We start from the raw sequence: 14,209 nt of genomic DNA, 5'->3' as shown, positions 1-14,209 counted from the left end.
CTGCATAAGCCCTGAGAGCTTACCTGTAGATCCCTACATCTCTAGAAGAAAATACAAACTCCTTAGCTTGACATTCAAGGTTCCCCACAGTTTGGCTCCCATCTACCAATGTTTCCAGCTTTATTCCATATTTTTCACCTTCATGAAGTATTACACATCACAGTCAAATTAGACTACTAGCTATTTTCCAAATTCATCACGATACCTCCATGAACTCACTAAGGCACTCACTCACTATCCTATTCCCCCATACCTGGAATGCTTTCCTTTAACCCTGCATATCCCATTTCCGTTACTGCTGCATCTCTCCCGAAATTACACTGCTTTACTTTATATTTGTGCAACTCTGCCTCACTTATATCCAATTCATGCACAAGTCAAGGTATCACCCATGCTGTCACTGGTCCTTTTTGAAAACAAAGGACAACTTTGAACATACCTCGGGTACTCCCATATTGTTTCCCCCTGTAAACCATAAGCTCCCTAAAGGCAAGATCTTGTTCATTTCTGTCTCTTTAATTCTGTTGCCTAACAGAATGCCTGGCACTTAGTAAGCACTTAATAAATGCTTGCTGATTGGATGTTAAAATCTGTATCTTCCTTTAAGGCTCACCTCAAGTGACCCATAGGCTCCTCCAAGAAACTTTTTCCCTGATCCTCTCATAACTTCTCCTTTGTAATTCTCCTGTTTTACACTTATTTGACTTGAAGTAAAGTGGAAAAATGAGAGCTGTTGTTTCTTTTTTGTCGTTTAGAAACCCAGAGAGGAAATAGTTCAATAATAACAGATATATCTGGGACAAAAGGGGTAGTAGGCTTGAGGAAAAATTAGATGGAGAAGAAGGAGAAAAATCTGAGATGACTTTGTGTGTATGTATGTATGTGTGTGTGTCTGTGTAATGGGCAGAGGTGGCATGAGTGAGGAAAAGTAGGAAGCACCTCTCTGGATACTTCTACTGAAATACAGTACTATTTTCATTGGATTGTTTATGGAAAAAGGATGTAAAATGTCAAAGGAAAAGGATGCATTCAGAAAAGCAGAAAGGAATGCACAAAGAGAAATGTGTTAGATGTATCCTGACTTCGGCAAATGCAACATCTGAAAAACCTGGATTTAAAAAATAGATCAGGAGGCAATTTTGCCACAGGTGGTTTTATTTTTAACATGATGCTTCACAGATGTATCTTATTTCGTGTGGCAGATGGATCATCATTGAAACAGCAAGTTATGAGTCATGCGGAAAATTGTGTACATTCAGTTTCTGTAATATTTAAAATTCACTAGGGAAGCTTACCTTTTTTTCCCTGTTTATACAAGGCTACTTCATTTAGGAAGTCAAGCAGGTGAAGGCAGAGTCTTACTAGGGTTAAGTGGTTACTAGACCTTTACCTTTGTACTTGTAACCTTTTCAGAGAATCCAGTCTACAAAAGCCCAATGCCTTACATTTTCAAACGATTTAACACTTTTCAAAACCTTTTCATATCCGTGGTCTCCTTGCAAAATCAATTTTTTACAGCTGAAGAAAACCAGGCCCAGACAGATTAAGTGACCTGCCCAAAGGCTACACAGGTAGTTATAATGAAAGAACCTGAACTAGGACCTGGGTCTCTTTGTTCCTAAGTCATGGACACTTTCAACTATACCTATACAGAGGCATGTTATATCTAAAATGACTTATGATTAATTTCTAGGAATTTACTACATTTTGGGAAAGATTTTGTGTGTGTGTGTATGTGTGTGTGTATGTGTGTGTGGTGTGTGTGTCTGTCAGATTTCATGATTTATGAAATAAAAATGACCTTGGAGTTGGCAGATTCTCTTACCTTGCTTCATTTCAAGATTTCTAATCTAATAATACATGAACTATGTTGGAACTCATATCCAAAGTGGATTTTTGGTGAAGTCAGTAGTCTTATACTGAAGAGTTTTAAAAAGGCATTTTAAAAAACATATATACACACTCACTCACTGAATTGCTGGAAATGTCTTGTCTTGAGGACTATCTAGGTATAACTACCAAGTCATATAGTGCATAAGAAATGCAAATCACCCATGGAGGGCAATTTGCAAGATTAAATTTTTAAAAGGGAGTTAAATCTAGCATGTTCTAAAGTAAAAATCATAACATCGGCCTTGGAGTTGGCGAGTTTTCTTACCTTACTTTATTCTTCCTCTTCTTCTGCAACTCCCGTCTCTTTATGCACCACCACTCTTGTGACTGACATGTCAGGGTGCTGCTCTTTGGCTTCCTTAATTGCCTGTGCCAATGCCTAGAAGGGGTTGAAGACAGACAATTTAGGTTAGCTGATCAGTGGTGAAATTAGAAAACAGTATTTTAAAAGGATCTCTGTGTATAGGGCACTGGGCTTGGAAATAGAAACACTTAACTTCCTGAGTTCAAGTCTAGCCTCAGACACATCGTAGCTGTGTAACCCTGGGCAAGTCACTTAAACCTGTTTGCCTCAGATTACTCATCAGTAAAATGAGTTGGTAAAAAGATACTCCAGTATCTTTGCCAAGAAAACCCCAAATGGGGTACCAAAGAGTCAGGCATGAGTGCAAGGACTGAACAACAACAATGATTTATTATATCCCTTGACAACAATGCTATTCCACTACTGGCATGGACCCTAAAATCATCAAAGACAAAAAAAAGTCCTATGTTCTAGTATCTATATGAATATAAAAACACACATATGCCAAAGTATTACCAAAGCACTTTTTAAAGAAGCAAAAAAAAAAAAAAGGAAACAAAATGGGTGACTATTGGGGAAAGGTCAAACAAAATAATGGTAATAGGAATATAATGGTAATTTGCTGTACCATAAGAAATGATAAATATGAGGAATTCAGAGAAACAATTTAAAAAACCTAAATGAATTGATGAGGAATTCAGAGAAACAAAAAAAAACCTAAATGAACTGACAGAGTAATGGAAGCAAGCAGAACCAAGAGAACCGCATACAAAATAACCACGATGACTTAAATGAAAACAACTCTAAACAGGCAGCTGAACTTGGACTGAATTTAAGGTCTACTCTTGGCCCTAGAAAACAATGATGATATAAACACCCCATTCTCCCCTTGGTAGGGAAGGGGTTTTAGTATCTGGATGTTAGGATTATATATCTAGAGTTGGAAAGATAATCAGATGTCTAATCTAGTGCCGACCCCTTTATTTTACAGACCAGGGAACTAGGGAGGGTAAGTGATTTAAACGCCCAAAGAGAAGGGGGTTTTTCTGTGTTTTATTTAGTTGTGTTTCTTTATGACAAGGAGGACTTTATTGGTGGTGTGAGTGGTACAGGCATGATGAGAAATAGCTATGATAGTTTTAAGTGTTAAAAAAGAATAAAATTCTTTTTAGCGGAGCCCTCTGATTTCAAACTGAAGAGAGTGCTACTTAAATTCTCCAGGGTTAAGAAGTTTCATTTCCTTGTGGGCCAGGTACAAGATGGAAAGAATGGGTTGTGCTGCCCCCTAGTGTTCATGTCAGGTAATTTTTCTTACTTTACCAAAGTCAGAGTAAAACTCTCTCCATTTGTTCCCCTGCTTATTACCTCTTCAACCCACCCCTCCTTTACTGTGGAAATACAGAAAAGCACAGAAAGGCAATAATTAATCAGAACACAATAAAAGAATGCAAGAATTGGAAAGGATCTTAGAAATCACTTAATCCAAATTCATATGAAAGAAAAATTTAAGTTCAGAAGAAGCTAAAATCCAGCTCTCCTGTTCCCAGGCTGCTAACTCTTTTCAGCATGTCACTCTCAGAAAACACTGATCAGCATGAGCTTTCTTCATCCATGCATATGAAAAGCATGTAATCTTTGCAGGTAGGAGGCAAAGGAAAACAGAATGGAGGATTTTTGGCATAACAAGTACAAAAATCATTGCTTTTGGAAGAAGTTGGAATTTCCTGAAAGCAAAATTAATGATCTTTCTTTGATTTTCAAAGTTGGAAAGAAATCCAACCTAGGATAGATTACTGTATCTTATTAGGAAAACATGGATCCAAAATGTAACACTGAAATATGCCCAATACCATATGTTACTTCCCTAAGTCTACTGGCATCTGGTTAATGCCCAAAAATTAGTTTTTCCAGAATGATTTCAATTATGAGTTATTCTGTGCAAAGAGTATTATCTATAAAAACAAGAGTTGGAAAATGTAAACTATGAGACTTGGGGAAAAGCTTAAATATACCTAAATGTTCATGCTATCAGCAGAATGTGGGAAATTAGGAGGAGGAGAGAATTGGAAAGGATCATAGGTACAGTACTATGTTTAAAAATCGTGTGTGTGTGTGTGTGTGTGTGTGTGTGTGTGTGTGTGTGTGTGAAGGCAGGGAGGGAAAATCAGGGAAAGAGTGAGAATGGAAATAAAGTTCCTTGTAGCTTATAAAGCGTCAAGTGTTACTGCATGCTTTAAAAAAAAAAAACTATCTAAAGTGTCATATAACCAAGGCATTACTATAAAGAACTTGAGAGAACACCTAATTACTATGGTTCTTACTCTTTTTTTGGGTCATAGACCTTCTTTAGGTAGTCTGAAGCCCAAGAGACCCCTTCTCAGAACATTTGTAGCCTACGTTCCTAATTGAAGGATATCCTAAATTTCAACTGGAGGTTAGTGAAAATAATGCAATTTTTTTCATTCAAGTTCACAAACTCCCTAAAATCTGTCCATAGACCAGTGAGAGGGGTCTGGATCCTAGATTAAGAACAGATCTAAATCATTAATCTAAATCATAATTAGGAATTTATGATTTAATTTAATATCTAATCATCTAATATCTAATCCAAATCATAAATTAAATTAGTAAATTAGTTTCATGGTAATTAAGCACTTTATATATAGTAGGTATATAATGAATGTTGGTTGAATTGAATTGCAATTTATAGTACTTTGGCAGATACATCCAACAATTTATTCTACATTCAGCAATTGCTTTCCTGGGGCACAAGAGTGGAAAAAAGTTGTTTCACTGTCCAGCTGCTGTTTGATATAGAAACAGTTTCATTATACCAGTCATATCAACATATAGCTTAGAATGTACATATAACTTTTTAAAGTGAATTCCAAACTGTATTCATTTGGTGAGCATCTTACACAGGAAATATGCCTGGTACATAATAGAACTTATGTGCATTAACGTATGTTTTGGTTGGCATAAAGTTAAGCAGGCACAGAGTTGCTTCCCTTGTCTGGGCATCAAGGCAGATGTGAAATCAGAAGCTACTGCCATAATTTTTCTTCCACAAAACCAGCATTTTAAAATTGCATTCCATAGAAAATACGGATTTGTTGGTATTCCAATGGAGAATTTTGAGAAAAGATGGTCAGTCAATAAACATTTAGTAAGTACCACATACCAGGCACTGTATTAAGTTCTAGGGATACAAATGAAGGCAAAAATAGTCTCTATCCTCAAGAAAATGAAGGTAAAAACAGTCCCTATCCTCAACTTACACTGTAATGGGGGAAACTTTGTACTTGAAACTGGAGATATTAAGGACTTTAAGGAGGTAATAACTGGACTTTACTGAGCAGGAGGTGATGTGGGCAAACCTACACTTTAGGAAAATCACTTTGGCAGCTGAGTTTAGGAGACACTGGAATGAGAAGAGATCAATTGAGATGGCTGTTGTATTCGTTCAGGAGAAAAGCAATGAGATCCTGAGCTATAGCAGCAGCTATGTGAGGAGAGAAAGGGGAAGATATATATACTGAACGAGTGAGAAGGAGGAGAAAGGAATGACCCCAAGGTTTCAAGCCCTGAAAACTGGGAGGACTGTGGTGTGCCTGACAGTAAGGGGAATGTCAGAAGACAGAAAGGTCTGGTGGGAAAGATAAGGGACATATTGAGCATGAGGTACCCACAGGCACATCAGGTTTGGAAAGGTACTTAACAGGCACAAATTTGGATCTTATTTCCTAGTGATTCGCTCTGGGAAAGATCAGTTGTAGTACTTGTTTGGTCCTTTCCCTCCTTAAGATCTGAAAATTTAATAAAGTACACATCATGTAAGTTTCTGCTATTTGGAACCTGGTGGTGTAGCAAATAGAGGATTAGATCTGGAGTCAGGAAGACCTGAGTTCAAACCCAGGCACTTAACTAGCTGTGTGACCCTGAGCAAGTCACTTTAATCCTGTTTGCCCAAGTTTCCTCATCTGTAAAATGAGCTGAGGAAGGAAATGGCAAACCATTCTAGTATCACAGAGTCAGGCATGACTGAAAAGATCCAATGACAATACAGATTTGAATTTGTTCCCTATTGATGTCCCCCTTGGGTTTTAAAAAAAGATCTGGCAAAGAGGTTTGTGATATTATTTGAGACACTATTCAATTTTCCCAACATCAGCAATGAAGGGAAAGTAAGCATCTTCATTTAATTCTCAACAGCTTGGTCATTTAATTATGGCCCTCAAGAACAGACAAGCACAACAGAATATAAAATTAAATATCCTTAAAAAGACTATGCTACATTATAATTAAAAATGAAAATTAAATCAGTAGGCTTAGACTTAAAAAAAAACTTCAGGGAAGGCTAGTGAGTGGAAGGCATATAGATTCTGGTTCAGTTTGTGAAAGGACTTCCTTTTTTTAAAAGCAATCTAAAACTGTCCAAGAATGAAAAGGGGTTTTCATGCTAGGTAATAATACCTCTGCCATGAAATCAGTTCAAGTAAAGGTTGAATGACTGCTTCAGAGGGTGTTCTAAAATGGATTTGCCTGGTATTAATGGGAGTTGGATAAAAGCTAGGTGGTGCAGGACAGCGCTGGGCTTGGAGGCAGGAAGATTCATCTTTGTGAATTCAAATCTGGCCTCAGACACTTCTTAGCTGTGTAACCTTGGGCAAGTCACTTAACCCCATTTGGCTCAGTTTTCTCATCTAATAAAATGAACTGGAGAAGAAAATGGTAAACCAGTCCAGTCGCTCTGCCAAGAAAATCCCAAATGGGGTCACAAAGAGTCAGACATGACTGAAAAAGGCCAGAACAACAACATAGGGAATTGGCCTAATTAACCCTATGAGAGATTCTGAGGGTCTAAGACATCTTAGGTCCTTCTCACCTGTGTGTTTGATTTCCAATTTCAAAAAGAGATCTAAGTCATAATAGTGGCTGTATCCCTAAAATGTCAATATTTCATTACAATAAATTCCTAATATTTAAGTTATGTATATGTACTATTTGTCACTTACATTTTAGATTTCTGCATATTTGGCTTTCACTAAGATGTGCTGCAAAATACTAATCCCAGTTTACAGAACTTCCATGTAAACACCAAAAAAGGCAAAAAGAAAAGAGCTGAAATCATGTCTGAGTTAAAATTCCTGTGGGAAAGGAGCTATGTTGAAGATCTAAGGAGTTTGGTTGCAGGGGTAAGAGGGAAAGAGTTGGAGGGAAATCAACTTCTGCTTGGGGGGAAAAGAAATCTCCAGGGGTAACTCCTTCCCAGACTTAACTGTGGAAGCAGCCCCAGAACTGGTTTGTAGGGCTGGCAAAAATAAAGGGCAGGAATCTGGCCCACTATCATCTGAGGCCAGGAAGTGGAGGATCCTCATTCAGACTAACCTGAACTGACAGGTCATATAATCAGTTCCATACCTTTCTCAAGGACACACTGCTAACGTGGAAAGAATGCCCTCTGGTTACAGTAAAGGAGAAATGGTACTTTAGCTTTAAAAATCTAGCTATGCACAATGCTGCTTCCAGTTCCTCTCCCTGGCTCATTCAATCACATGGAATTTGGTTTTTTTTCCCCTACACTTTAAAGAAACCAGCTCAGTCCCTAACTTGGCCTCCTTCTCCTTGATCTCCTTGTAGTAGTTGATGATGTAGACCATGACTCTATTTTCAGATACTCTCTTGGCTTCTCCAAATACCACATTCCTGATAATCTTCCTTCCTGATTAACTCTCCTGTTTCCTCTCCTGTCTTCTCTGTACCTTAAATCTCTGCAAAAGGAGCCAGTGAAGGGCTCCTGGATCACACTGGTAGATGAATATGACCTTTGTAAGTGAGAGATGGCCATTTTTGTGTTCCCCCAACATTCTTGGTATAAATGATAAAAATGGGCAGCTAGGTGGTGCAGTGAATAGAGCACCGGGCCTGAAGTCAGGAGTATCTGAGTTCAAATCTGGCCTCAGACACTTAACACGCACGCACGCACACACACACACACACACCCCAAAAAAACTAGTTGTGTGATCTTGGTCAAGTCACTTAACCCCAACTGCCCGCCAAAAAGCAAATAAATAAATAAATAAATGATAGGAATGCTCATCCTTTCTCAGAATTTAGGTAAAGATGAACTCATGTGGATGGGTATAAAGCACTGATTTGGAGCAAGAGCATGTTGCTTCAAATGCAAGATCTGCTACTTACTACCTATGGGATGCTGGACAGTCACCTCAACTCTCCTAGCCTCAGTTTCTTCATCTGTAAAATGAGGGGATTGGATTATATGGTCCAAAGGCCATCATCACATAAATTATCCTTTATACTTTCAGCCTTTTTTTTTTTTTTTGGTCTTACTCATTGATAAGTCAATCAACATTTTGGAGGAGGAAGCCAATCAAGATTAAGTGACTTGCCCAGGTTCACACAGCTATTAAAGTGTCTGAGGCTGAATGTGAACTCAGGTCCTCCTGACTCCAGGACCAGTGCTCTATCCACTATACCACCTAGCCACCCCATCAATAAACATTTATTAAGTGCTTACTAAGTTCTAGGCACTGTGCTTCTTCCTTCTTTGAAGGAAAGTACGGGTTTACCTTTTATCGCTGTAATCAACAAAGTCCAACTTGAATATAGCAAGTATTTTAAAAAATTCTTAATGCACTAAAACTCTCCCTCTTCTCTTTTTGCCCTCAGCCCCTTGGCAATTCCATCTTCTTTTATGGTTTCAACTATCACACCCACGCAGACGGCTCTGACTCTCTATGCCCAATCTTAACCTCTTTCACAAGCTCAGGACCTGTGTTTCCAAATGCTATGGGGATATCTCTACCTTGAAGTCCTGTAGACACATCAAACTCAATGTGCCTCCCGCTGAGTAAGCTTATTGTCTTCTCCTCAGAACTTGCTTCTCCTCCGGATTTCAGCGTTTACTGACGACACCGACATTCACCCAAAGTTCCATAGCCATAACCCTGGGATTGTCTTTGACTCTTCCCTGTGATAACTTATCTGTATTAATTATAATAAAGTTTCTCTTCACCCTGTTCCTTCTTTCTACATCCATCGCCTCCACCCTACTTTGGGCTATCGTTACCACTTAGCAGGACCACAGTCTCCTATTTCCTTTTCCTAAGTCCTTAGATTTCTCCTCAGAAACCTTTAGCATCTCCCTATTGTCTCCTGAGTAAAATGTAAACTTCTTATCCTGGCATTCAACATCCTTCATAATTTGGTAAAAGTCTTATCTTTTCAGGTTTATTTCCTGAAAGGGACTATCACCCATACATGCCCCATACCATCTTATCTCTCGTGCCTTTGTTTGCATTGCTTCCTATACCTCAAATGTACAACTTTTTCCTCATCTCTCTATTATATTCTTGCTACTCCATTAAGGTCCAAATCAAATACTACTTTCTACAAGAAGTCCTCCCAAGTTCTTCCACAATCTGGTTCCATCCATTTTAAGCCTTAAGCCATCATTGTTCCACATACTCTACATGGCAATGAAAGTGGAGCATTCTCTGACCTCCTAAGACACCCTGTAACCCTGTAATCTCACTCCTCAGTGATCTTTCCTAATGCTATTCCTCATGCCTACAACATTCTCCCTTTTTTATTTTTCCCATTTGTTGAAAGCCTTCCCATTCTTCAGAAGTCAAATGCCATTCCCTCCCCAGCCCAAAGATTTCCCTTGATCTGTACAGCTGGTAATGACTTTCCTCCTTGGATCTCACATTACATTTTCGTTAGGGCTAAATGTAAAAGTCTGGCACTTCAGTTCAGAAAAATCAACTTCGTATTCATAACATGAAGCATGGCATGGACAGACATAGCAGTTACACTAAAAGGGACACAGGGGTCTTAATGAATTGTATGCTCAATATGAATTAGTAGGGGGATGTGGCTGCCCAAAAAATGAACACAATTCTGAACTGTATTCAAAGGGACACAGCTTCCAGGAATGGAGAGGTGATAATACCACTGTACTCTTATCTTGTAACATATCATCTACAGCATTATTTTCAGTTCTGTCTGTCATGGTTTAAAAAGGGCATTGATGAACTTAACAAGGTACAGAGGAGATTGGCCAGAATGGCAAAAGGTATTGAGTGCATACCATACAAGGATCAGAGAAGCTTGAGAGAGGATATCATATCGTAGCTGTCTTCAAGTATCACAAGGGCTATCATGTGGGAAAATCAACTAGTCTTGTTTTATTTGGACTCAGAGGTTAGAACCAGCGGCAGAGGGAGAAGTTGCAAAAAGGACAATTTAGGTTCACTGTCAGGAAAAACTTGTCAGTAATTAGAGCCATCAAAAAGTGAAAAGGGATGCCTAGAGGGGTGCTGGTTTCTCCCTCCTTGTAGATCTTAGAGTAGAGAGGCTAGACAAGCACTTCCTGGATATGCTATAGCAGGCATTCCTTTTGTATGTGAACTAGATAAGAAAGCAACTAACAGCCCTTCCAACTCTTAAATCCTATGACTCTAATACATTTGTCTTTGAGATATTAGGTATTCTTGTTCTCTAGGTTTGTGTCTTATTCCTCTACTAGATTATAAAGTTCATGAAGGCAGGAATTAAGTTTTATCTAAATTGTGTATATATACCTCATTGCTGAGGTATAAGCATTAGAGATGATCAGAGCTGGGCACTTATACATTTATTTGTTGTTGATGAGTCCGTGTTTATCTTATACTATTATACATAAACACACCCCTACCCTTCATCACAAACACATGCTTTCATAAACCATAAATCTTCTCATAACACTAAAAATCCTAAAATCCCCTTCCTCTTAAGTCGGATTCTATTCTTTTAGAGCTGCTTCACTCTGATCTGTACCTGATCCAAGACAAAAGAATCAGTGGTGCATTACTTTACTTAGCTGTGAAAGAGCTCAAGAACCTTTAAATGTAACAAATTAAAAGCACAACACACATCCAATATTCACATCACCTAGTCAACTCCTCTAAATGTTTCCAGTACACCACCTATCGAAAACCATTTATGTGGCCACAAATCAATACTAGAAGTTCATTCGTGATTTTCCCAGACTCATTTAATGTTCCACTTTTCCTACTAAACAAAGATAACAAAGTACAGAAGAGATACATCTGATGATGGTAAATGAACAATTTTTCAGGAGTATAAAAAAATAACTTGAAAATTAAACTTTTCAAATGGTTATGGCTAAGTAACACACCAGCAGCTAATCTCATTTTATTCATTCATTTTATTTATTAGTAACCATCATGAGTAGGCTACCATTAATTCTTGTAATACTGATGACTTACACTATTTTTGACACATCAATCACAGTCCTATAAACTGGCCTGAGTTGCCCAAACAACTACAATTCAGTAATATTTTCCCATCAAAATAATGAAGCAAAATTGAATAGGGAATTTTCAATCAACAGTACATTCATTTTACCTTAAAATAAAATAAACAAAAACAAAACAAACAAAAAACCCCACAACTATATGGAGAAACTAAAAAAAGGTACTATATATTATTCTGGATTCAAAAGTACAGGCATAACAGTAGTGGGAAAAAATAACGTTCTATTTGCTGTATTTATTCAGTGCTAAAAACTACTTTATTTTTATACAAAGCTGTAATTCTAAGTTGTCTAATTAAGTACAGAGTGAGAATAAGCACTGGTCCATGTGCCTTTGGGTCAAGAAAAAATTGGGAAAGATCTAACTCAGGGGGTTCTTAAACTGGGATCTATGATCTTGTTTTCTTTTTTTTATATAATATTTAGCTATCTGCATTTCAATATAATTTATTTCCTTCATAATTCTATGTATTTTACTTCATGCTTTTTAAACATTAGTCTGAGGAAAAGTCCACAGGATTCACCAGATTGAAAGCAAGAGTCTGTGATACAAGTTAAGAATCCCTGGCCTGACAGAGAAATTAGGCTCTTGTACTTAAAATATGTTCCTATATTCTGCTTCATTTTTCAAAGTCATTTCGGTTTGTTTTTCTTTTATATGTGTTCTGGAAAGGATGTTAGACTACAATTGTTAGGTATGTATTAACAGGGTTTGATAAATATTTACTTTATAGAACAGGTTTCAGACAGGGACTTATTTTTTATCAGTCCACTACTACAAGAAGTAAAAAGTAGGTACAATTGCTGAGGGGAAGGAGGTGACATCACTGATCATTAATCAATTGATGAATTAACCAACCAATCAATCGATCAGTCATGATTACATCCTATGTGCCAGGCACTATGTTAAGCACTGGAGATACAAAAATAAGGTAAAAGAAAGTCTTGATGCAAGATAAGCATTACTGCTGAATATTTTTGAGTCAAAGATTTTCTGAGAATGTGGCATTCAAAAATGGAACACATGCAAACCTAAATGAATATACATGAAAAATCCTACTTCTACAACTTAAGAGACTCACCTGGTCATGATCAATATCGGCATCTCCTGTGATGACAATTCGTTTCTCAATTCGTGTTTCAGATACTCCGCCTTTTACTGTCTAAAAGTCAAAAGGGAAAATAAATTAGAATAAAATCACCAAAATATATTTCTATTTAATCAAAGATATGAGAATGGCATCCAGTATCATATTACTAGGCAACTAACTAAACCCTATGAGAGAATGAAAGCTAATAGTGGTTTATGTTTGAAGTTACTAGAGAGCACTGTTGCCCCCAAAGATAGCATAAGTTTCCAAGTGAAGTAGGCCTTAAGATGTACTTGATCAGAATCAGATATAAATTAGGCTGCTGTTTTTGTTGTTGATTTGTCTGAAAACTTTGGCTTGGTTTGAAATTCAGCTTTTTTTTAAAGTACTGGGGTTTTATTTAGGGGTTCAGCAAATTAGTCATTTAGGTTTTTAAAACATTTTACTTAATCCAATTCACTGTTTAATGACATGGATTAACATATGGATGGATAGAGGGAAGGAGGGGGCAGGAGAGGGGAGGAGACACTCACAAGTTTCCAAGTCTTAGTAAGTTTACAGGGTATATCAGGGACTAGTGTCTCCAAAGATTTTATTAATCTACTTACTGCAAAATACAGTGTGATATTTTATCACAGGCAAGAAAGTTCTATGTCACACAGTCCTTTCAAAGGCAAACAAACATTTAAGGGTCTGTAAATCTCTGAGTCAGATTCCTGAAACCACAAGGGGCAGTGTTCTTTAAAGGACTCTGGTGCACGGGATAACATGAAATTCAAAAGCAGGTTCTTTTTAAAAATGACAGTCCTGGCAAATGAGCGAAATGCCCAAGAATATTTCAAAATATATTTTTTTAAAACCACTAGCATCATTGATATGGAAAAATTGAAGAGAAAAAAAAGGTTGGAAAATAACTCTAGCAAGGATTTTTTATAGTATATGGTTTTATCAGATGATCACAGTGGTAGTTAAACCAAAATGACTTGACCATGATTAAAAACATTTTTATGGTGTCCTCCTTAAGATGCTTTGGGAGACTAAGCTTTACTTACAAAGTCTACAATGCCACATTTTTTTCATCTACATTGTAAACAAATGAACTTTTTAATATTTTCATTCTCTCACCCTTTCAGGATGACTATCTTATGTGATATAGATAAATCTGACTTCAAAATTCTTAGGTGATAGAAGTGAAATTAGGGCTTTTTTACTATTCTTAGCATTATCACTTTGAAATTATGCAGTAGTAGGGTGGGAAGGGGAAGAAAAAAGCACAATTCAAAAGAGGTGAATTATTACGAAAGGGCCATCTTTTTGAGGTTCATTTTAATTACTTTACCTTGGTGATATGTGTGGTTGTAGTTGTAGACACGGATTCAGAAGTGATGGTTTGTGCAGTCAATAATGTGCCAGCATCACCACCAGCACCGCCATCAATCTTTAGATAGTTTGGGGAAAAAATAAAAAAGCAATACTTAACTTTGAGTATTAGTTTTGAGGTCTGAACAAGAAACTGTGATTATCTTTTTCCTGCAAACATGTAGAGTCTATAGAAATAAATGTATTTGTATAGGGTAAGTC

General features: G+C 37.3%; 1 protein-coding gene across 1 annotated transcript in view; it reads right to left on the bottom strand.

The window, feature by feature from the left end:
• Positions 1 to 14,209, bottom strand: part of EPB41L2 (erythrocyte membrane protein band 4.1 like 2) — a 280,886-nt gene that overhangs the window by 14,951 nt on the left and 251,726 nt on the right. Inside the window, exons 19-21 of the mRNA XM_069077330.1 lie at positions 13,968 to 14,066; positions 12,620 to 12,700; positions 2,159 to 2,272 (exon numbers count right to left, since the gene is read on the bottom strand). Coding sequence (XP_068933431.1) covers positions 2,165 to 2,272; positions 12,620 to 12,700; positions 13,968 to 14,066 — 288 coding nt within the window. The 3' untranslated portion in view covers positions 2,159 to 2,164. The remainder of the gene's footprint in view (positions 1 to 2,158; positions 2,273 to 12,619; positions 12,701 to 13,967; positions 14,067 to 14,209) is intronic.

The sequence above is a fragment of the Petaurus breviceps genome, unplaced genomic scaffold (genome assembly GCF_028583685.1).
Source record: "Petaurus breviceps papuanus isolate PSGF00001 unplaced genomic scaffold, PetGlider_PUasm1.0 90977, whole genome shotgun sequence".
Lineage (NCBI taxonomy): Eukaryota > Metazoa > Chordata > Mammalia > Diprotodontia > Petauridae > Petaurus > Petaurus breviceps.
Note: the sequence above shows the minus strand (reverse complement) of the source record. Positions and strands in the feature narration are given on the sequence as shown.